Source organism: Corvus cornix, chromosome 2 (genome assembly GCF_000738735.6).
Source record: "Corvus cornix cornix isolate S_Up_H32 chromosome 2, ASM73873v5, whole genome shotgun sequence".
Taxonomy (NCBI): Eukaryota; Metazoa; Chordata; class Aves; order Passeriformes; family Corvidae; genus Corvus; species Corvus cornix.
In genome coordinates, this window is record NC_046333.1 from 50,592,067 (window position 1) to 50,616,013 (window position 23,947).

At 36.2% G+C, this 23,947-nt stretch overlaps 1 protein-coding gene across 4 annotated transcripts in view; it reads left to right on the forward strand.

The window, feature by feature from the left end:
• AGMO (alkylglycerol monooxygenase) overlaps window positions 1–23,947 on the forward strand; it is a 192,950-nt gene that overhangs the window by 101,223 nt on the left and 67,780 nt on the right. For 3 of the 4 annotated variants that reach the window (XM_010399095.3, XM_010399096.3, XM_019285767.2), the window contains exons 6-12: window positions 95–161; window positions 1,658–1,723; window positions 1,829–1,908; window positions 2,836–2,970; window positions 3,452–3,568; window positions 10,558–10,640; window positions 11,783–11,888. In XM_010399095.3, the coding sequence (XP_010397397.1) occupies window positions 95–161; window positions 1,658–1,723; window positions 1,829–1,908; window positions 2,836–2,970; window positions 3,452–3,568; window positions 10,558–10,640; window positions 11,783–11,888 (654 nt within the window). The remainder of the gene's footprint in view (window positions 1–94; window positions 162–1,657; window positions 1,724–1,828; window positions 1,909–2,835; window positions 2,971–3,451; window positions 3,569–10,557; window positions 10,641–11,782; window positions 11,889–23,947) is intronic. The other variant, XM_019285765.2, reaches the window with a different exon arrangement.

The window sequence follows — 23,947 nt, forward strand, 5'->3', positions numbered from 1 at the left end:
AACATCCTCTTTTGCCTTTCCTCCTTTCATTCCTCTGCTTCTTCTTGATCTTACACAGTATTTTCAAATTCATTGAAGCATTACATTTTTTAAGGTTATCACCAAACTTGGGCCTCTGGAATGGATTATTAATACTCCCAGTCATCACAGAGTTCATCATGGTAAGATAAAAGTGGAACCCCTTATTCCTTGGTGTGTTTTTTTTTTTCTCAAGGTCACTATTTGTGTAGTAATAGTAATGTAATAAAATTATATTATAAAATCAGTTTACAGAAAGATTTTGATTTTGACCACTACTTCAGAAATGGTTCCTCTTCCGTAGAAAATTTCACAGTATTTTAAAAAAGATTTTCAGATCTTCTGTTTAATTTAAACATTTTTATGTTTAAGATTAATTATTGAGCAGAAATTAAGTCTGGATAACATGAAATAATTTGAAGACTTTGAGCAAAAAAATTCAATGTTTTTAAGTATGAAGTGATAGAAAAGCATCTCATCCTTCCCTGACTACTGAATCATCAACAAACACACTTTTGCATTCAAATTCAAGCACTGTATATGTGAAAAACATGGCTAGGTTTTAGAAGAACTTTTAAATATTTTAGTGGAATTTGATTTCACCTGTCTGAATTATTGGTATCTCAATTCACAGAAGTGCATGATGATTGATTTTTCACCAGTATTCAGAGGCCTTTGAGAGTGTACTGCGTATGTAAATTGTATTAATAACTCCACTGCATACTGAAAAATATCATGAACATATCTGAGAAACAGAAGTGAATTTCACAGATGTCCTTAGCTCATTCAGTGTGCAGAAATAGTAAGTTTAAAAAAAATATATAGGGGAATGGAAGAACAATTTGAAACAGACTCAAATGTACAGAGGATGTTACTAATGTTTATTATATCCTCACAATCACTGTATCCACAGTGGTGGTGCTGTAAGTGTCTAGTCCTTTAAATTTGCACAACTACTGGTAATCCTCAGGGAAACACTCTGCTGTTATTTGCTCATCTGTAAACTAAACTAATGCTCTCATCCTGATTGGAGTTAAGCTGAATTGTTCCAGAGCTGATCAGGGGCTGTACAGTTGCTCCAGATTACCTGCATGAACTTAAGGATATGTAACCAATATTTCTTCGCTCATTGCTTTGAGAGGACTGCTTATATACAAATATATTCCCTAGAAGACATAGAAGGAGCAGTTTTCCTCACACTGAAATTAATAGGACAGAATCAGATGTATGATATAGAGGATAGAGACACCTGATAGCTATTAATGAGATGATTACGCATATATGCATTTAGCATATATTTTCTTAGGTATAAACTGGTGGAATAATTTTTGTTTGCTTTTTAATTTGTTTTTTATAAATATATTTTGATCTGGTTTTACTCTCCAAATGAATCCTTTTATTTCATAGAAGTTTTGGGTGTGACAGATTGGATTTGTATGTTTGAATCTGAATAGAAGGAGAGCAATAAGGCTGTTAAGGAAAAAGAAATTTCATAGAAGTATGAGGAATGGTGGGTTAGCTATCTTTTAAAGTTATTTTTAGGCTATAAAGCGATGAAAATGATGACTTTCCTTCATAATTCAGTTGCTAGTATTCTTCTTTATCCCATTACTTGTCTCATAATTTATTTTTATTATAGGTAGAAATCCCTACTGCATTGACAAAAATTATGGTGGCACACTCATTATCTGGGACAGGATATTTGGTAAGTTACAGAAGGTGTTCTCTGTCATGTTTGGTCAGTGTGGCAAAAATATGTATACGTTTGAATTTGATTGTTTGTCATTCTTTTGTTTTCTTCTTCCATCAGGAACATTTGAGGCCGAAGATGAAAAAGTTGTGTATGGCTTAACACATCCAGTAAATTCGTTTGATCCCATCATGCTCCAGGTGCTATAGTTTGTGTCACTGACTGTGATATCTTCAACATTCAGTCATATTCAAAAGAAACCCCTCTGTTAGGCACAGTTGAGGCCATCCTTGCATTCCTGACCAGTCAATTACTTTATCTACAATTTCTTCAGTATTTCATTCTGAGACAGCCATTTCCACTTGCTGCACTGAGTATATGCAGAGTTTGTAGTAATCATGAAAATACAAAACAGTAAAATGAAAAACTGATTAGAACAGTGATGTATAAGGTGTTGGACTGAGTGAGATCTGTTTTGCAATATGCAGTGCAATACGCAGTGAAGCACAGACAAAAGTATATATTTAAAAAAAAAAGAAAAGTAATTAGTGTGGTGCTTCTTAGATTTATTGGTCCAGGTTTAACTTAAGCTAGATAAAAATTCTCTGCAAAAACATGAGAAGTGGTGGAGTCCGTACTTGCTTTTCATGACTGTTCATCCAAGGAGGGATCTCAAAGAATGAGAAATTCTGCTGTCAGGGCTGTCAGGGCTGTCAGGGCTGGAAAGTGAGAGGATGTGCAATTATATCCATTTCATTCAGATACAAAGTACTTTAGTTATTGAGAGTATGTTGTGTCAAGATCCCAGTAACCAAATCATATAGCATAAATATAGCTATACAATATACCACTAAATACTCTGGAGTGATTACAGGAGACACAGATGGAAGAACAGATTTTCCTCTGAGCAGAAGTCATTGTAATCCTCACCAAATTAACCAAGGGCTTCATATGACTTTTGCCTATTTCAGCCAGGTTTTCTGAACTGTCTTCATCTATTTCTAATTTATTCTCTTTACAGAGTTTGAAAAATAATTTATTTGAAAGTTAAAAATGAATAAAATATAATGTTTTATTAATCTTTTATTTTGCTAACAGTGAAAAATTACTTACTCTTTTTTTCCCAGTTACGTCCCTTGGCTCATATTTGGAACACGTTTTGGGCCACACCTGGATTCTGCAATAAGCTTTCTGTCATATTCAAAGGGCCAGGCTGGGGACCAGGCAAACCTAGACTTGGCCTTCCTGAGGAAATCCCGGTGGTAAATAGAACATGCACAGGCTTTCAGTTGTGTGTAATTTACTTGGACCTCTTAATGCTACTGGATCAACGTTAAAAACTCTACACATGCTATTTTAAATTAGCAAATTAGCAGTCATAAAGCATAGGGGAAGATGAAATGGGAAAAGAAACTGAAGGAAATGAATGTTTTAGCTGTGGGGTTTTTTTCCTTTTTATTTGAAGGAAAAAACATATTTTTAATTTATTTTTTCATTATTCATTTCCTGAAGAGATTTCAAAAATTTTCTATGGAATATAATAATTTCTCTTTTTTTTCTGATGTGGACACGCACAAACACACAGAGTTAAACTCTGTCTCAGACTAGGTAGTACATAAGTTTGACAGCAGATTATCTTTCTTCAATTATCTGTCTCCCTTTTTGTAAGTGTAAAGAATATTAAGGAGCAGCAGGCCATAGCAGGTCACTCTTGAAGGCAAGTGTCTGTTTTGCTTTATACAGATCACTGGAAAAGAAGTTCCCTTCAATCCACCTGTACCAGCTTATTGTAATTGCTATGCACTTGTACATTTTGCTATAATAGTGGACTTGTACACCGAACTTCTTGCTTCTGTAAGTGTAAGTAATTCCTTCCTTTATGAAATAATACCTCCTGCTAAGAGCAATGACACACCACATGTTTAAATATTAAAGCATTGAGCAGAGGCTCTATAGCTGACTCATATCTTACTTGAACTATTAATAACTAGATTCTGTAAAAAGAATCAACATAAATGGCTAAATATATAATTCCATGCTATTAAATATATAATGTTTGATATTGTTTAGTAAACAGTTTTTAATAACCGTATCAGTTATTTACATAATATAAATAATTTGCCTAGAAGATGTATGTGTCTGCTTCAGTTTTTAGAACCTCATGAGGCTTGAAACTCTGTAGGTTTTAAGACGTCAAGGTTGGTCATACCATTGGATGCCCAGGCTTTAGAAGGAAGATTGCAATGGTCTTTCAGTGCTTGCAGTTGGGAACGTTGGTGTCAGCATGAGTTTAGAATTGGAGGAGAACAAAGTCAGGGCAAATCCTTCTTCCAGTCTCCAATATACAACAGCATTGATAGAAATACAGCAAGGAGAAGCATGAATTTATGACCATGGGTTTGGGCTGATGGGATCTCTGTGGTAACTGGTTCCTCTGTGGATACCTGGCAGCCTCTGAAGGTGAACTACAAGGCCATGTCCACCTACAAGAAGGGAGACATTAACTGTTTCTAAGGTTTCACATCCTTCCAAGCTCCTTTTTTTTCTTCTTCCTTTATAACTTTCCCTCATGTACTAAAGCTAAAATTTTCTTGTTATGAAGCAGAATGTGAAACACCTCTCAAGACATACCAGAACACTGCAAAAGTCTATTATTTTGATAAAATGCCCTTTGGTCTTCTTCATAAACCCTTTCTAAGACCTCCCTAAACAGCAGTGTTCTTGTTGAGTTTGTGTCACCCATGTTGCCGTAGCAGGCTGTAAGCATGCCGGGGGCCCCTTGGGTTCTTCAGCCTCTGCCCTCCTGTGGGCCTGCCTTGTCCTGGCATGCTCACCTGGCAATTTCCAACCCTTGGCCAACAGCGGTCACAGTCCCCTGCCCACCTCATTGGACACTGCAGTACGTAGCATTCCTGGTATGATACAAAAGGCATACTCTTCTGATTAGTATGGAGTTATTCTACATGCCCTGTTTGCCTCTGCAGTTGCGGGGAATTAGGAGATTACTAGGTCATCTGAGGCTTAGTCTGTTCTAGGGACAGGAAATTAAGCCTAGGCTAAGAATAAATGCCTCCAAAATATACAAGTGAAACAGTATATTATATATACATGATTGCCAATGTTCTTATATTGAGAAAAACCTCTGCAGGGTTGTCCAGATCCACTTCTAGATTCCTACATACATTTGCATAGGAATCAAACTCTGTGTTTGAGTTTTTTTCATTTGTTTCGTTCTGCTGTTGGGTTTTGGTTTGGTTTTTACTTTGTTGTTGCTTTTAGCAGCAAGAATTAAGGAGTCTGATTTTTTCCTGTTTTATTGTTTTTTCTTTTGGCCTTTTTCTGGTCCTGGAAGGAAAAATGGATGGTCCAAATTATTTTATCTGCTGGTAACTGCAGCTGTTTAAGAATAAATAATAAAGAAAGTTGAAAAAGGCACTCAAACTCCAGATAATCATTAAATTCTTTCAGTCATGGAGGAAACATCCTGAAGATCCACTATTTATGAACTTACTGTAGAAAAGCAACTATAAAATTCTCTGCACAAAACTGCAGGGTAATAAGGTAGGATAAGAAGGAGAGTACAGGGCCTGGAAGCACCTCGTCTCAGGACATAAACCTTCAGTGTGGGTGTAGAAAGTGCTGGTCCCAAGGCAGAGTTCCAGCATCGCTCTGCAGCACAGTGGGGAAGCTGTCATGAGAAGGAAGCTTGTGTATGAATAACTTTACTTGGCAAAAATCTTCCTTCAATATCAGTTTTCCACTACACTGAATTATGAAATGTCTATGGATACAACTGGAACGTTCTGTCTGGCTATGAATTATGTCATAACTGTGGCATAGCTCCATAAATGGAGAAAACTAACTGTTTTCCTCATCTTTAGGTATAAGTTCCATTTCATAACAGCCGTAAGACACAGCACACAGCTATTACATTTCTCAAGTGATTACAGTTGCTCAGTGTTTGGTCTCGCGCCCTGTAGAAGTGTTAAATTTCTCTATTCGTAAAGAGCAACCATATACCTTCTGTCTGAATGACCTACATTTAACTTATGAAAAGAGCAAAACAGGAAAGAAAAAATATATATTTTCCACAGGAGAGAGCATACAGTGTTTGTTTTCTGTATAGTGGTCTGCACTACATCTAGTGAATAAAAATTGCTTTCTGAGCTCTGCACATCTAGATCTGATCCAAAGCTCATTGAAGAAATGGGATTTGGATCAGTCCCAGAGAGAGTGCTAGGAGTGTAAAACTGCAGCACATTCAAAGCAAAACTCTCATAGCTCCAGAACTGCAGGTATCATATAAATTGAAGTGAAGTGCACCTTAAACACATTTTGCAGTGTCTTTTTTTATTGTTGATAGATACTATAACTTTTACTGTGCATATAATTACATGAATAAGTGAGCAGTTTCAATTAGATGAAAATTAGTAAGGGGTAAGATAGATCTCTTGAAAGTTAAGAACACATTTAATGTATCCATTAAGTAGGGCATCACCAAGTAGTGTGTATGCAATATTGCTAAGAATTTACAATTTTTTCTAGGAATTCTAAGTTAAAATAAATTCATACAGCCAAAGACACCTAACAGCAGAAAATTCATAGCATTGTATTAGCGTTCCTAACTTGAATGTTGAAAGTGTCTGATGTATGAGAGCAGGGCATCTGTTAACTTAGGAAACATGCTGGCATCATTCCTAGCAGTTCTTTTGAACCACTGGACAAATCAGAATGAGAAAATGCATCCATGTTATTCTTCAAAAGGAATAGAAAACCTGTTTCTTTGCAATATAAAAGTCAATTTGGAATATTTCAATGCTCATCTAAATACAGGTTTGGAAGAACATTTCCTTTGTTTAAATTAATTATTTTTTCATTACTAAAAAAACCATGAAATAATAATGCTACGGCATTCTGTTAATTACAAAGCCATGTAAACCTCTTACTAAATTCAATAATCCCCTTCCCCCTCCTTTTTTAAGGCTCAAAGATATTTTTAAAGCTTTGAATGAAATGAAAATCCAACAGAAATATTTTTTTCTGTTTGATTGCAGCCAATAACCACATTGCAAAGTTGTGGCTGACTTGTAATTGGGGAACCTGCTGTGGTCCCACATGCTTCTCTGTTTATACAAATACTCCAGTATATAAATATTCATTTATTTTATATATACATCCATGCATATGTTTAAGTGGAACAAGGATGCTAACACTAATGAAGGTGTAAAAGGCACATTCTTTTCACACTGCTGCTTGCAGTGCATAGATTTAATATATGATGTTAGTTTAGTGATATAACCCACTGACTATTTTGTTGATTTTGGTAGAGTAATGCCTAGAAAATGGATGCCTCAGCTGCCAGCATCCACTTCATAGGGTGATACATGTTTGAAAGCAAATAAAAGAATCAAGGCAGCATATACCACTGGAACTGTAAGAGAAAGTTAGGGAAGAAAACTAACAGTGGTAAAATTTATGCTATATGGCTGATTTTCTAAAACCTATTATTCCCAGTTGCATCTTGGTGTATTTTGCTGAAAATTTCTCAGTAATCCTTGACTAGGAGTACAAATGAGGGAACAGGGTTTTTTTGTTGTATGTGAATGTGGTGCATGTACCTACGGTGAAGGGTAACTTACACCTTCTGCCTTCGTGGTTCCCAGTAAGGCTTTTTGTCTCACCCTTCACTACTCCAAAAGATGATGTTTTGGGAAGTGGAAAGCTGCCACTCTATGCTCAGGCATTACAGTGCCATGATTTTGTGTGAATCTGATGATAGTGCCAATTTAAAATTAATCAGGATCTGCAGGTTGTGCTTTAGAGTCCTCCAGTCCTTCACATTCTAAGCCACAGCGGGTATTGACCATAAGGAGTTTTACAAATAGCTGGTGTTCAAAATAGTATGGTTCAAGTAGGAGTATGTATGAAGAGAAATGGAAATTGGCCTGAAAAAACAAATCTGTAAAATATGATCACACCTGGCTTAGGTAGTTACTATGCCAAAGAACCTCATGTAGCATTTTAACCACTTAAAGGCTTGTTTACATTTGAGTTTGATTTTTTAAAAAATCATAAGGGTGCTTCAGTTCTTCTGGTTTACAAACAAACATTAAAATGTATTTCTATTCCCATTTTTTTGCTGGAACTCCATGTTTATAACTGATCTGAAATTTATTAATTTCCTTTCAAGTTCTTAATCTGTGCTTTATTCTTCTGTGTTAGATAAATGTAGGGAATAATTTTAATTTTTTTTCCTGTTCTTCTGGAAATGTAAAATAAAATATATCTTTGTGCCAAGAAAAAAGTCCTTGATAGAAGTTATAGGTAAAACTACCACTAAAATTTGACCCCAAATTGTCTGCTTTTTGGGAAGTGTTTCCATCATTTGCTCAAATCCAACTCTTAATGCAATACCAAATTTAGGCTTTAGGCTTGCAGTCTAGCTAATGGCAAGAAATGGAATTCCCAAACTGCTTGGGCTATTCCCACATTCCCAACATGCTGTCTCCATGAATTTCAGCAAAAGATTGGGTTAATAACAGATTTTCAGGCACTTCAGTGAAGGTACTTAAAGGCAGGTAGAATGAATCAGCATCTCAGTTTTCTGCAGCTGGAGTTGCAAGGAAATCCCGATGCCTGGGACTAGCTAGCCAGCTTGGGAACACTGCAAAGGCAGAAAAGTTTGAAATCATGCTGCTCTTTAAAACTGGAAACTGGGGGCACCCTTGCTCATTCATAGCATGTACTGTTGGATCCTTCCTGAAGACAAGTATTAGCACCTGTATGAAAACCATCGCAGTTTCATTCATTTTCCACCAAGTGTGATTTTAACCATATATTGTAATGTAGCAATTCTCTGACTTGATGGAAATCTGGATTTGATGTTCAGTTCTCTTTCCTGCCTAAGAAGATAAAAAATCTTGCTCTCCTTTTCTCAGAATAGTGCTCTACCACTCTGGGAGCATTTTTAAGGCAGTCTGCAGAACCTGGTGCATCACACTGGAAACAAAGAAAAATCAGACCCACCTGGCAAGAATGAGTAGGTTAAAAAAAAGTTTAATTTTTCAACTTAAAAGTGAGGACAGTCTTTAGGGAGAAAAGTCTTGAATTTCAGTCCTCATTCCCTGGAAAACTCCTTTATTTGACAAGTAACAATCATTGAAAAGCCTATCAAAGCATTTCTAAGAAATTTATGGGTGAGTTCCATTATGCTTGTGCCAAATCATATTTTTCTTTGCTTACTTCTTGAATTTTTGTATGACTCAGTTTGTACAGGAAGCTGAAGAGGGAGTTGAACTCAGTATGGGTAGATGAGCAGTTAAAGAACTCCTCATTTAATTAAATTCAAATAGAGTCCATGCCTGATTTTTATAAAAAAGCTCTGTCCAAACATTATGTCACTTCAAAACAAACTCTTGCTATTGCTAACAATGGAAAGTTTATCATAAGGAGAAATGGAACAGATTGGTAATGTAGAAATGCAGTAGTAAGTTTGATTCTCACCTGGTACAAATCTGTGCAACAGATTGGCTTGACAGGTGTCATTTGTAAGAATTGTGTTCTGGCTTGTAAACTGGTGAGGCTGCTGTTTAGCTTGCTCATTTCTGGGATTGAGTTTTCTTTGTTCAATAACTGTTGAGGATATCTAAGTAGGTGTTTGTGATGCTTCAGGAAAACAACAGAAACCCGCCCAGACTGAGTGTGTGGTTTGATGTGTTTTGCAAACATGGGCACTCTAAGTTCACACAGCTGTAAAACTTGAGAATATCCTCCTGTGGCCTCCCATGCTCACAGATACTTACCTTAGATCTCTTTGAGGGGTTGGGGCCACGACCGAAGGAAGTTGGGCATGTCACTGAATGGGATTTATTGAAATCAGGGCAGACATTCATGGAGGTTTTTTTTTTCCAATGGCTGCAATTGAAGTGCAGGATGCTGTTCATAAACTGTTTTGCTGTTGAAGCAAGAAAGGATTTCTATAACTCAGTCAGATCCAATACTTTTGTTTTGTTTTTGTTTTAATGAAAAAAACGAAAGCTTTTCAAAACTAATATTTGAAACAAAATCAGGGAGGGAAAAAGAATACTGATTAAATATTTGATTTTCAAAGGCAGCTTTGTAGAATACAAAATAAATATTTAATAAATTTTAAAAATTCAAACTGTACAATCAAAATAATTTCTGTTTTCCTGGATTTTTTTTAATGTAATTTTGATGTAAATTTTAAGGACGGAAGTCCTCATGCTGCTATTCTTTCAAGTACTCGTGCACATGTTTATTTTTAAAAGTGTTTTAGGTCTGATTGAAATTAATGATAGGAGCTAAAAAGTTTTGCTAATTTAGGAACTAAGCATTGAGTTATCATGCAGGGAAAACACTCATTTTGTTTCTTCTTAAATATGATCATGTCATGTGAGTTGTTATTCTCACCAGTACATTGGCTTTTGTGTCTATTGGGATTCAAAGATGACTATTGTAAAGACCTGGTAACATATGATGAAATTAAAAGAGCAGGGCTGCTGTGATTTTTATCTAGAAATACATTTCTTCCCTCTTGAGTAGAGTCAAAAGGAAATCAATAACTTTGGGAAAAAAACCACATAGGACAGAAGGGAATAACATTAATGTTGTTTTGGAAATACAGCATCCAGGAAACGACTATGAAGGTGGTTACTCCAAGTATGTGTGCTATCCAGAGCAGATATTTTTTTGTAAAACTTAAAGTAGCAAATTACTTTAAAAGGGGACACTAGCATTACTGACTGAGGAAGTTGAAGCTACTGTTCCATAAAAACTCCATTTTCTCCAGAAAATTACTCCAAATGAATTCTTTGTCTGCCTTTTAACAGATGCTATCACAGGGAACAGTTCTCCTGAGAATTGGCTTTATCATTCTGTCCCTGTCATCTTTTGGACTACTTATGGAGAACAAGTAAGATACAAAATATGTGGGTTTTTTTCTTCTTTCGTTATGGATTATTTATAATTATATGTAAATCCCAGAAATTATATCGATAAATAAATATAGATACCCAGACCCACCTGTGGCTGTCTGTTGACTGGAAAATAACACATGACTACCTGGCACCTAAATCCAGGAGTGTTCCCATAGCAAGTAGTGACTACATCTATATTGTTCCTTGCAGAAAAGTTCTGGGATGGGTTTGTCATGTCTCCCTTTGTGCTTGCATTTATTGGGTTCTCTCCTCTGGGTTTGGAACACTGGCAGGTGAGTGGGACCTGCCAGCTGTCCCGAGGCTGTTCAAGGTCAGACTGCAACCATATTGTGCCAGCCCTGTGTAGCACACCATAGGTGCCAGATACAGTGATGATATATGAAGAGCACACAGTGTAGCTCAGAGTAGGCTCAAAATCATGTGAAAGATGGTGTAGGCTTAAGGCTAAACTTAATCAGTATGGCTTCAAATGAAATTGAGTCTTGAATACACCAGGCCAGTGAGATACATTATGAAGTAGTCCATACGAGCACTGTGGCCCTAAAGAAGAGTAAGTTGCATCCAGAGTTTCTTACGAAGAAGTTATTTGCCCTGCCAGAGAAGAAATGTGGAAGTTTCCTTTGAGACTGAGTTGCCAGTACTGCTTTGCACCTGCTGTTCATTATGTTTTCAGAAAGGAATACCTTTCACTTTTATAGACTGAACTATTTAATTCAGGATAGGTAAAAATCTGTCAACATGCCAGATGTGAATAACTCTAGGGAGTTAATAAAGAGGAATTAGTAAAAATTTACAGAAGTAGACTGTTGAAATGATTCTGAACTACTTTTCAGAATTTTGTTGTGGTAATTTTTGAGATCAAAAGACAGTAACTATATATACAGCCCCATCTGTGTGAGTTCAAATATATTTTGCAAGTATGTGTATTCTCACCAGCAGCAAATTCAGTGTTACAAGTCTATGTAAGGTGTATACTATAAAAACCTAACTATAAGGTTAAGAAAGATGACTTGATGTAAGTGCAGGACATCACAGACTAATTCTATTTTCTCCTTTTCACTGAACTTAGAAAAGAAGAAAAGATTGGATGTTAATCTGAATTTATTCCCTTTTCTAGGTCCAAAGCAGGAATTTTGGAAATGATCCGCTGTTTAGTCTTCATAGGTGTTTACAAACTTGGCTACTTCAGGAGTCAGTTTTCAGTCTTGGGCTATGCATATGAGGTAAGACATTTATTTTAAAATATCTATGCTGATTACTCTAGATTTTTTATCTTTTTACAAAAAAGCAGAAACACTGAACATTTACATTTTGCTTTCTTATTTTTCATTATGCTATTTGAATAGAGTATTTTTTTTTCTTATCTCTTTGTTTTTCATGTTTTATGATTATTTTGTAAGAAAACTATTCAGGTTTGCTATGGAGATGCCTGTTTTCCTTGAAAAATAGGTTATGAAGGAGAGCATTTACCACTCCCTGCAAAAATAATTTACTTGTGGCCACATGCTTTGAAGTGAATAATAGTAATGCATTGCTGAATTTGAATTGTTTAATTCCCCTTTTATGGGAGAAATCAGAAAATGCTTGGAGGCTGGAAGACTTAAATATAAAATATTTGCTCTGTACTAATCCTGTGCCTCAGAAACAGACTTTTCATCATTGACAAGGAGTGGATGCAGGACTCAATAGACCTATGGTCTGATTACGTATGGCTACTTTCGTGTTCTTAGCACTTTTATCCTGTTCATGCCTTTTGCTTTTTATTATTTTCCTTTTCTTTTCCATACAGTTGGTAGTTCATGTCTCTTTTAATATTACCACAATAAAATAACAATAGTCACTGATATTATTCCTATCTAAATAACAGTACCAGGCTACCTACTGTTGGTTACCAGAAAAGACTGGTTATTCATAACCAGCAAGGGTATGAATGGGTGGCTGGATTAATAGAACCTCATCAGAAAGTTACTCTTTGGCTTAAAATCAGAAAAAAACTCAAATAAAACAGTAGGAACTGAGACTCAAACAAGTTCAAAATGGTTCCTTTGACTTCAAACATATGCAAAATTTATAGCATCTTTCCCAGTTGGCGGTTTCTAGTAGTGGCCTTGCTTCTTCTGCTTTTCTAAGGGAAAAAGAATTAGAAAAATGAGAAAAATCTACTGCTACTGTGGGTCTGGGAGGTTTTTCTGTTCTTTTTTTCTGCCTGTGTTGGAAATCAATAACTAGTAGACAATATTTAAAGCTAGATAAATGCCACTAATTGAGAGTTGTTTAATTCTGTGCTTCCCCCTGCCCCACATTGTTACATTGTCAAAGCTTTGGTGTATAAATCTAACTGTTCTTGAATTCATTTAATAAGAGTCCGCAAGAACTCATCAGGTATTTTAAGGGGTTTGCTTAAATATAATTTGGAAAATGTTTGTATAATTTTCTGAGTAGCCTAATATAGTAGAAAGACTTGAAGTGACAAATTCTAAAATTTTGGAACTAATTATCTTGCCCTTGAGACATAGCTTTCAGACTTGAATTATTTGGGTATGCTAACTAAATTCTGGGAGAATTTTGTCATAATATACACCCTTAATATCTGCCTTGCAGAGTTCTGTGTGCATATGTAAAATTGTCTCTTACTAAGAAATGAGTAAAGTAAAATTATTTGATTATTATTCCTATTTTTATAGGGAATTCTATAGCTTCCTATTCTTTCATGAAGAGGATAACAAAATGAAGTGGTTCTTGCTCTGTTCTTTACATATTTCTGTCATTAAAAAAATTACTTTATTGCCATCTTGAGTTCTTCTCTACTGAATTTTCCTGTTCTTTCTTCCTTTTGTTTTTTTTCTCCTTCATATTACAGTTCTTTTTTGTTCTTTTTTTAGTACTTTGTTTGAAACTATGTAGTCCATTTTTAACAAGAGACAGGAGTACCTTGCTCACAATTTTTCTTTGAAAATACTGAAAAAATAGGTGTCATTCAAATAATTTGCTCTTGGGCAGGCCAGAATAGATAATTCTTCCTAGTGATGCCAGTATTTCCACACTAGACATTTTATCACAAATCCACAATTTGGTGATTTTAATAGCTTTTGTAATCATAGAATCATAGAATGGTAGAATATTTTGGGTTGGAAGTAAAAATGTCCTCTTGTCCAATCCCCTGCAATGAGCAGGGACATCTTCAACTGCATCAGGTTGCTCTGAGCCCCGATCAACCAGATCTTGAAAATTTCCAGGGATGAGGCATCTAACACCTCTCTGAACAATTTGTTCCAGCGCTTCACCACCTTTATAATAAAAAATGTTTTCCTTTTTGTTTGAATACTTGTGATGAACTTCAAAGTGTTCCCCATTTTAAAATAAATGACCCACTTATAAAATAAATGATCCACTTTTGCTCCCAATGCATTATACAATTTCTGGAGTCATGGTCGGCGTGTTCTTATGGGTCTAATGGAATCTATGTTAAAAAAAAAATCTCAGAGGTTGCTGGAGATTTGTTAATTCATGTTGAAAAGTCTTCAAACATCAATGTTTTATCTCAATATTGACCTGGTAATTTTGTTTTCCTCATCTAAGTATCCCCTCTTCAGCATATAACTAGATTGAGCTGACTTTAATCTTTTAATCTAATATTTCTAGTAATCATAACCTGTAATATACTCAAAAATGTTCTGTTTACATCTTCATCCTTATGTGTTACCAAATTAACAATTCTTTAGTAATCCGGTGTTCAAGAATGAGAGCACATCATGTAAAAGAGTTTATGTTGACTTTTCCTATAAATTATGCCTTCAAGGGCATAATTACTTAGGGATGAAGAAGTGTTTGTAGAATTTAACAAACAATTCTGTCCCAGAATTTTTAAGTTAATGGTGCACATTGCAGCAGATAAGTGCGAGACTGATTTTACCAACAGCATGTTCAATCATTAGTGGAAAAGTGTGCAACTATTTTTGATATATGTGGGGTTTTTCTGCTACTATGTTTCATATGTTCCTATTTCTCAAGACTACTTTAGAACCAGTAAATAAGATTTCTAATCTTTGCCATGCTATTTGCAGAGCATTTTAACTAGCAAAAATACGTGCTTTAAACTGTAAGTGATTGTGTTTGGCTCATAAGAAGGCTTAACAGTTATCAGAATTACTGCGAGGAATGCCTTCTGGGGGGAATCTTGATGGGAAATACAAAAGAAATGAGAGAAAACTAGGGCGTCAGTGAGAGAAGGGAGAAGAGCAGAGGAAACAAGAAGCAAGCCTTTCCCACTTTGCCATTAGATTAGCTCAGGTGGGCATGAAAAAAGCAGCTGAAGATCTCAATTTGAGCAGAAGGAACCGTCCTGCTCTCTGGCTCTGTCCTCTTACCCTCCTTGCTGCCCTGCTAACTGGCTTAGCTGGTTGGGCTGACTTAGCCAGACAAAGATTTTTCTTCAGGTAAGTGATGCAACTTGCTGTGGAGCAAGAAAGTTTCTTAATGCTAAGGCTCAAGGAAGGAGGAAGTAAAATGATGCTATAGGTGTGTAAGAAAGAAAGCAAGACTTCTGCTTTTGCTAAAGCTGCAATCTTAATATGTTGTTTTCTGTGTCTGCAGTCAAATAAAGACAGCATTGGCTCCATCCATACTTTGAAGTTGTGTGTTACCAGATTTGGTTCCTTATGAAAATTATGTTATTTTTCTGATCATTTAAATATATTGTCCTTCCTGCTGTTGTATTTGAATTCATTCTATGATATACTCATGGGGATCTCTTGCAGTGTCCTTTTCTTCTCCAAATAAGAAAATAATTTGAAGCTATCATCATTACAAAAGTAATGTAGGAGGTGGAACCGTGTACATTCCTCAGCATGCATTTTCTGTTCCTTTTCCTGTATGTATTTCATATGGATGATTAGCTGAATGTAGAGGGGGGAGGGAGTGTGGATGTTTTTGTTGTTGTTTCTTTGTTTGAGGTTTTATGTTTTGTTTGTTTATTTAAGAAAAAAAGTACTGATATATGAGGAAATTTTTAGATCTTAAGAAAATTATTTCTTGGGTGGAGGTCATTGAAAACCTTGATGACAGGGAATATATTTGACTGGCTTGAAGAGCTGGTGTGTTTTGAGAATGTGTGCTGCCACATCCTATACTAGTTAGCTTTCTTTAGGCTGATTACTTCATGCCTGTGTAATGTGATGATTGTGTGTATTACTAAAGCCAAATCATTTTCTGTCAGACTGGGCCTGGAGCCCCCTAACCACCTGGAGGTAGCAGAAAACATTGCTTGTGTGTTCAGTTATGTGACGGTTCAGCAGGCATGATATGTAAAAATAAATCTGTGATGATGGTCCACCTCTTTAAAGTGTTTCCATCCAACTGCTCTGGTTTGGCATCAGCCAGCATATTCCATGAGCTGAATTTGGTCAAGCACTGGCTGTTATTTGACAGTAGTACTAATGAGGAGCAAGTAGAAATGAGAGCCATTGACATGTTGTTGGAACTCTTGTTTTAAATATTTTCACCAACTCTCATAGTAGCTGCAACTCAGACTCTTAAACTAACGGGCTAGGAGTGAGGAAGAGGGAGGAGGAAATAGATGTCTGTCTTAATGTGTGTATCTTTTATCCTTGTTGCAGCTAAGGTATTGTATCTGAGAGTAAATCTTTTCACCCTGACTTCAGCATTGCAACTTAATGATCTGCCTGGCTATGAGCGTGTTGGCTGGCATGTATTAATTTACAGGTAGGAAGGACAAAAATCTAGGGCAGCTTTCATGGTGGAAAAGAGAGAAAAAGGGAGGTTTTATACATGTGTGATGTTTTAAATTAATAACTTGTTTTCTTTTCTGTTTTATGTGGGCATGTGGTACATTAGAAATATAACCAGCTTTGGAAGATATACAGAATCTTGTGCTGCAGGGTATAATTCAGCCCTTAAGGTAGAAATGAGCTTTATTGTGGTCAAATTGCTTATTTACTCCTCCAGAGTATCTGAACTTGGTAGATGCAACTGTTCCAAAAACTTTTGGAGACAGTATTCTGTACCAAATGGACTGCTTCTCTCATCTCTGATGCAATTCTGGTATTTCTTAGGACATGGGATCTAATTGGTCTGGATAAAATATAAAATATCTCTTTATTAAAGAACTGATTTACACAGTATCCTGTGTTCCACAGAAGTCCCTCTTAATGTGATATATTATCACACTACTTATTTCTCCTTTCATCGTACAAAGAGTTGCTGTTACCTCGTTTCTTAGTATAATTTACCAGTGTTGGAATACTGACTTATGAGTACAGACATAAAACAAACATTTACTCATAAGAACTTATTTCCACATCAACGATAGTTTTCTGCTCTGTAGCATTTTTTCTTGGTCCCTCGTTAAGATCATCTGTGCCACATTTCAAAGAGCTGCGTATCCCATATTTGGTTTCCATTAAGGTGAAAGCTCCATGCCCTGTGCTATGATTTATGACCTCAGCATTTATGCAGTCGCTGTGCCCTAACTAGATTGGCTGGTGTATTTCAAATATATCTTAGAAATGAAACTGGGGATGGAAGGAAACTCTGCTGCCTTATGATAAAAAGCCTTGTCAACACACATGGAATTAAACAAACACGCGTTGTAATCGGTTTTTTCTATGTTAGCTCCATTCAAAAAGTTTGCTATGCCATGCAGTGTATCCTAGGGACTGGACTTTTAATATTCTTGACAACTGCCCTAAGGGGAATAATGTCCCTTAGAAAAAGACACAGTAAAATCTGGCAGTAGATTAAGTTAGTTTCCACTTAGGTGTGACAGCAGAGTCATTACTGATTTTAGACTTAGCCAGTTTGAGAGTCGACTTCACCACCATCAACTAAAGACTATGATGTATAGTTCCAGATGCTCTGGCCAATTGACCGTAAAATTGCTCTGCATTTCTGGCAGAGCAGTTGAGCTGGAGCTTTTAAAATCTCCACTCCCTGAGCTCAACACCCTTCCCCCTCTGCTTAAAAGCTGCTCATTATTCTTCTTCTGCCCGCTGATCTTAGCAAAAGAAAAACTTCTGGAATCAATTAGAAGTGTCTGCACTTGATGAGATTTGCACGTGAGTTCGGAATTGCGAGGCTTTGATAGTGTCAGCCAACAGCTGCAGTTTCAGGTGGTAAAATTGGGGAAGGAATTTTCCAGGGTTTATTTACAATCATAAAATAAAACAAAAATCAAGACAAGTTGGAAACCATCTAATGTGTTGTTAAAATGAAGCCTGAATTGGGTTATATATTTATTTTGTCTGAAAAAAAAAAAGTAAACTGGCAGTTTATTATCAGGATCTTTTCTATTACCTTTCAATTACTAAGCTGTATAGAGCGGGTGTAATAAAATGCAAGCTATGGTCTGCTTGCTGTAGTTTTGACTATGAAAGAAGCATCTGCTATTACTTTTGTCACTTTAATTGTTTGACAAGACGAGGTAGTCATACTTAACAGAAATCAGAAGCATGCAGTCAAAGATAAAGCAAAGGTAGTACGCTGAAGATGGAAAATACATGTTCACTTATACTGACTGAAATTTTGTGTTCTCTTCTGTCAACACTCGCACTCACAGATATAAAGTTTATTTCTAACCCTTTGTAGCCCAAAGCACTTAGTGATTGGCATGTAGCTGTATGCAGTGTTTGCTTTTTAAAGGTGACAGCCATGCCAATGAGATTATTAATGTTCATTTGTATATCTGAGGGTGTCTTAGCAAAAATGAAGCTGTGCTGTTTCACACATCTTGTTACGGATTGGATATGGTTTGTACGTCAAAGCACAGTTTTTCTATGAGCCAGTAATGGTACAAACCCAGTCAAACTGCATTCTTTTCCACATCATAATAACACATGGATAATGATAGAGATCTCCATACTAGCGAATTGCTTCACTGATATTAGCCCCTAGTGACAACTGACATATTCCACATGGGTAGATGTTTGTCTGTGTAACTGTAGTTGCAGTGTTAGAGTATTAACTAGGATTTTTTGTTGTTGTTGTTAATGCACAAATACATAAATTTGTTTCATACCTGTTTTTTCCATAGATGTGGAAGACTCATGTTTCCTACTCTTGACAGGGCTATTGCTTATTGATCAGTTTACACTCAAGTAAATTTTACTTTCAGAGTTGATTTAAAGGTGTCATGTAAAGTACATTGCAATGTCTTAGAGTCAAAGGCAGGGTAAGATGGGCAATTCGTGTGTCCTGAATGCAAGACATTGGCTTACTTGCAGAGATTCCCCATCCACACAAGTCGTGTGGACAGAAGCAGAAGATGCAGTCTGAGGAATGCAGAAGATATCCCCCAGCCATGTAGAACACCCCTGAGTGGGGAGCCTTCCAGCATCACTGTGCATGGCCAGTATGTGTGCGTTCTCTGGGCTGTCTTTAGCCCATCAAGCTCACCCACATACATACACTTGTCAGCACAGCCCGATATGCAAAATTAGTAGACTGCCTTCCAAAACTAGGTAGCTTACCTCCAAAGCTATTTACCAGGCAGGTATCTGTGTTCCCAAGACCATAAGTGCAGATGACTTAGTTTGAATTTTATCTTCAACATGACAGGCAGAGGGATTGAATTAACTTTTAAGAATAAAAGCTTTAATTAAACAAGCTGTTTCTGATGCGGAAAAGATCTGGATTTGGCACATACAAGGTGACCACAAAGAACCAACCTACTATTTAAAATATTTTGGATATTTCTGTCTCGTACGGTTTAAGTAGAGAAATCCCAGATATAAAAAATACATGCAGTCCAGGGTTACTCAATATTTGTATCTTGCAAGAGAAATAGTATAAGACTGTTCTTCTCATAAATGTCTCTCCCCACTTCTGTAATAGTGAGCAGAGCATGGCAGCTATGAAAACTTAACATTTCTGCACCAGAATGTCTGTGTATGACACACAGATTTGGACTTTAATTTAGTCCAATGGAAATCTAAATCAATACCTTTGTGTAGGAAAGCAGAAATTAATTCAAAATGTTCTATAATATGTTTTATTACTTTTTTTTAAAATCATAAATGCTATCTTTTGCTCAGTCTATTTTTTCAGAAGCTTCTTGTGAACAACAAAGAAAGAAAAGCACAGTAAAAGTTGAACCTCTGTTTTTCTACTAGCAGCACCTGAAATAACTACAGAGACTGAAAACTAGTTCATGACATCTGGGCGATTCCATGCTAAATTCTAACCAGCCAGTGCCTTTTGTCTAAAGTGGGCAACAGATAACTAAGATAAAATCAAGCCATTATCTTTGCTGTGATTTATTTTCTTTATTACTGCCTTGTTATATCATTCCCCTGTACAAGTTCTGTTTTCTATGATGTTTAGTGTCAGGGAATAAGGGAATACAGAGAAAGCAACATTACTATATTTGATTTTATATTTGGGTATTACGCAGCACAAAGAGAATGTTTTAAAATTTCCTTCTCCTGCCAATGCCAAATAAAAATTGCCTGATGAAAGAAGATTAGCAAATGCTGTGTTTAACAACTGATTACCAAATGCAGAACACACAAAACACTTTGTATGTTTAAAAGTTGGAAATAGGTGTTATGAGAAAAAAGTAAATGTAAAGCTCTAGTTATCACTTGAAACCAAGGGAAAATAATACAGCAACCCCCTATAGAGTCTGGGAGTGATCACATCTGTCCTGACAGAATTTGTTTGGTTTATCTTCATGTGGAAACCATGAAATGTTTGAATAGGTTGTTTATTTTGCTGATTGGAAGCTAATACAGTTGAAGATGCCTGGTTTTAGTTTGAACATCCTAGATTTTGTTTTATGGAGAAAGGGATGCTATATTTTGTCCTTAGCTATTACCTGCACTCATTGCACATCTGCATATAACTCTCTAGATCTATTAATTTCTCCTCTTGTTGGCTTCATGTAGTTTGCCTACAAAGAGTGGTCAGATACTAGGAAATAGCTAGAAGTGGTAGTGAGGCAGGATGCTAAGAGGCAGAGTCTGACCATTAACTGCATTGTGTTATACCTACTTCATAGCTCTTGCCACTTCCTTTTGAGACCAGCCTAGTTAGTTTAGAACATTTTAGGGAAGATACCTGTCATTGTGCATACATAAAAGGGCCTGTCCCACTTCTGCTCACTATGTAAGCAGTGAATAGAGTTGCCATCATCATGGTTGAATTCCTGGTCAATTTTTTTTCCAGGCTTAGAAGTGAAACCTATTAAACAGTTGCCTTATTTAGAAAACTCAGGGGTTTTTTATGTATATGTATTTTTTTAAGTTCTTTGTCATTTTCAGCTGAGAACATTCTAGCACGAGATTAGAAGTGTTCAGGAGTAAAATTCTAATATCTTTTTGAGCCATCTTTGCTTCTAATGAAGGTGTTGCCCAAAACTGAATCCATTCCAAATGTATCTTCCATACTATGTGCATGGATGGTAATTAGCTCCTGGGGTTATCTGAGGCTTATTAAACTGCATCCTCAGACCATAAAACATGTGAAAAGCAGGAATTCATCTGTCAGACTTCTGAATCGGACCTAAAAATGTGTTACCAACATACCAACAGCTGAGAAGAGCTTCATAAATTTTAAAAATTAAGCTACATACAACTTGCTAGAATTTGCCTCCCCCTCTGGATAGCAGTCTAAAATGTACAGTTCACTAAAAAAACCATGGCATATGCTTTGATATGTTTTAACAAGCACTGAAAAGAAGTTGTGACTTTTCTAAATAAGAGGATACAGTACTCCTTACTCCTTTTCTTCCCTTTTATTACTTTTGCTTTTTTTTCCCCCTATGTGTGAGGAATAAAAAGATAGTAAAGGAAAATGGAGAGGATTAGGGAAAACTTTATTTTCTAGTTTTCTAACCAAATCAAAATAAAACCTATAAAATATTTTGAGGTCCACAAAAATTGGAAATCTCTTAACTTCTTTTACAAAATGTTAAGACAAACACAAACAGGTGGGAGGTTGGAGGTGGGTACTTGGAATTTTTCATTCTACCTGAGTTGATACACTTTTATTTCACTTTGTTTTTTTTTTTTTCACCTCACTATTATAAAATCAGAACAGTCAAATAGCAGAACAAATTATAGTCTGAAACAAAAGCATCTCACTCAAACTTCTCAGTTTAAAATAAAGTCCAAAATTTTCCACTTGCTGTGAGTTCACTGATCTTGAAATAACACATTTCAAGAAAAAAAATTCTTTGTTTTAGTTGTCCCATCTCTACTTCTAAGAGCACAGAGAGATAATTGGTGTTTCATCTAAGTGGCTATCTGAGGATCTTGCTGTTGGAAGTAAGGAGCTTTTCATTAGCAGAGGGAAACTGGATATCTGAAAAAGCAAACACTGTCTAGTTTTAACACAGTCCTGGGTATTGGTAGAACATTAGCGCCTTGGATTCAGGTCAGCTTTTTCACACTCTGATTTTCTTTCTGTCATTATACATTACTCAAGGGTAGCTCACTTGAAAGAGATGAAGAATTCTAGAGTACTCTGGTTAAGAATAGTGATAGAACCAATATTGTTATATAGCTTTAATTTTTATATAAATTGGTGCAATCACAACTTGATGTTTTCAAGTCTCTTACTGGACTATTTATCACCTTCTAAATAATTGCTAATTTCTGCCAAGCTCTTATAAAAAGTCTCAATCCACTAAATGAATCAAATCTGCTCATTCCAGTGAACTCCTGGCTAATGGAGAGTTAAGAAGGAAGAAAACAGGTTCTTTAGTGGATCCAGGTTTATTTTTTTGGCTTTGCAAGCTCTCTGGCTTTCAGAACTTATTAGCATCAAATAAAAATCAAAAGCATCAGATTGCAAAAGTAACAGAAATAATAGCTGTGAAAACAGCATGCAGGCAAAACTGGTCCATTTTTCCTGGACAGTCCAAATAAAATCTGCCCAACTAACTATTTTGCATTCTCTACTGTTTTATTTTTATCTTTTTGGAGACTAAATTGCAAGATCTTTATGGTTTTATTTTGCTTTGTGTAGTAATCCATACTAATAAACTCTACACAGAAGCCCATTTGGGCATATATGCCAATAATTTCAGAGAACCCATAATAGATTTGGTGGTAGAGATTCTGATTTTCAGAACTATACATGTGTGGAAAAATGTTCACCTCTTGGCTTAGACAGAGTCTTTGGAATGTAAATCATCTTTGGAAAAGTGTTGTTGAAAGGGAATCATGTTGTTAGCTCAATTCCAAAGAAACAAGCTAGGCTTGATACCCTTCAAAATTCTGCTGTTTGAAGGAAACTCAGACAGGAGTTGTGTCTTTAGTCCTAAGTGTGGTCTCCTTTGGGAGAAGGATGTGAAAATTGATGCCTATCAAGTATATTATTAAATGCAACATTATTATTTTTTGAATGGGTTAAAAGTGTAGCAGAAAGGAAATGGCATGAGGGATGGCAAACACAGATGCTCCCCATTCCATGCAGGGCACACCTGGTCCAAAGGGTACCTGTAACAGTCTGGGAGAGTGTTAGGATAAAGATGGAAATCAGGGAGGATGTACATTCTCCCAGGCTCTGTTATTACTTCATTTGTTAAGGATCTGAGTGATTAGAAGTTGCTTATGTGGACCCATCCCTACAATACTGTAGAACTCGAATTTTGCAAGGAGAGTGGGAAATGAGAGAAGAACCTTAGGTTTGTATGGCATTATGTGCAGTTATTAATTATCTTATTTGACATCTCTCCAGCCCAGATGCCCTGCTTTCTAAAGTCTTTAGACAAGTCCTTGCAGGCAGGTTATCTCTTTGTAATTTGGTGACAAGGTCATGGAATCATGGTTGGATTTACAGGCACATCCTAACCTTATTTCCTCAGTGGTCATGAGTTCCTGAATCTGTGATTTAAGCCTAAATGTGGTGTTGAATTTTCTGTCCTAAATTACAGAGGAGACATTGCTACTGTTAATACTCATTAGCATAAGTTTTCTTCCTCGAAGTTTTTATGAAGTCATCAAAATTGCAGGTTCAGCTAATGTTGTACTAATGCCAGGCAAGAATGCTGTATGACTTTTCTCCACCATCATTTCCCTATTACAGCTAATGCAGTCCATCTCACTGAAACCAAAAAGCTATTGCCAGTACACCTCTTAAATTATTCTCAAGCTGCCAGCTGTGCCATTTGCCTTTGATCCTTTCTTTCATGGTAATCGTCATACTGAAAGGTAAAACTAAAATATATTCTGTACCAAGAGCCACCTTTTCATACTTCTGGAGGATATTTGTCCTCACGAGATTTCTGCAGATTTTGCATACTATTAATAGTCTTCTCTATGTG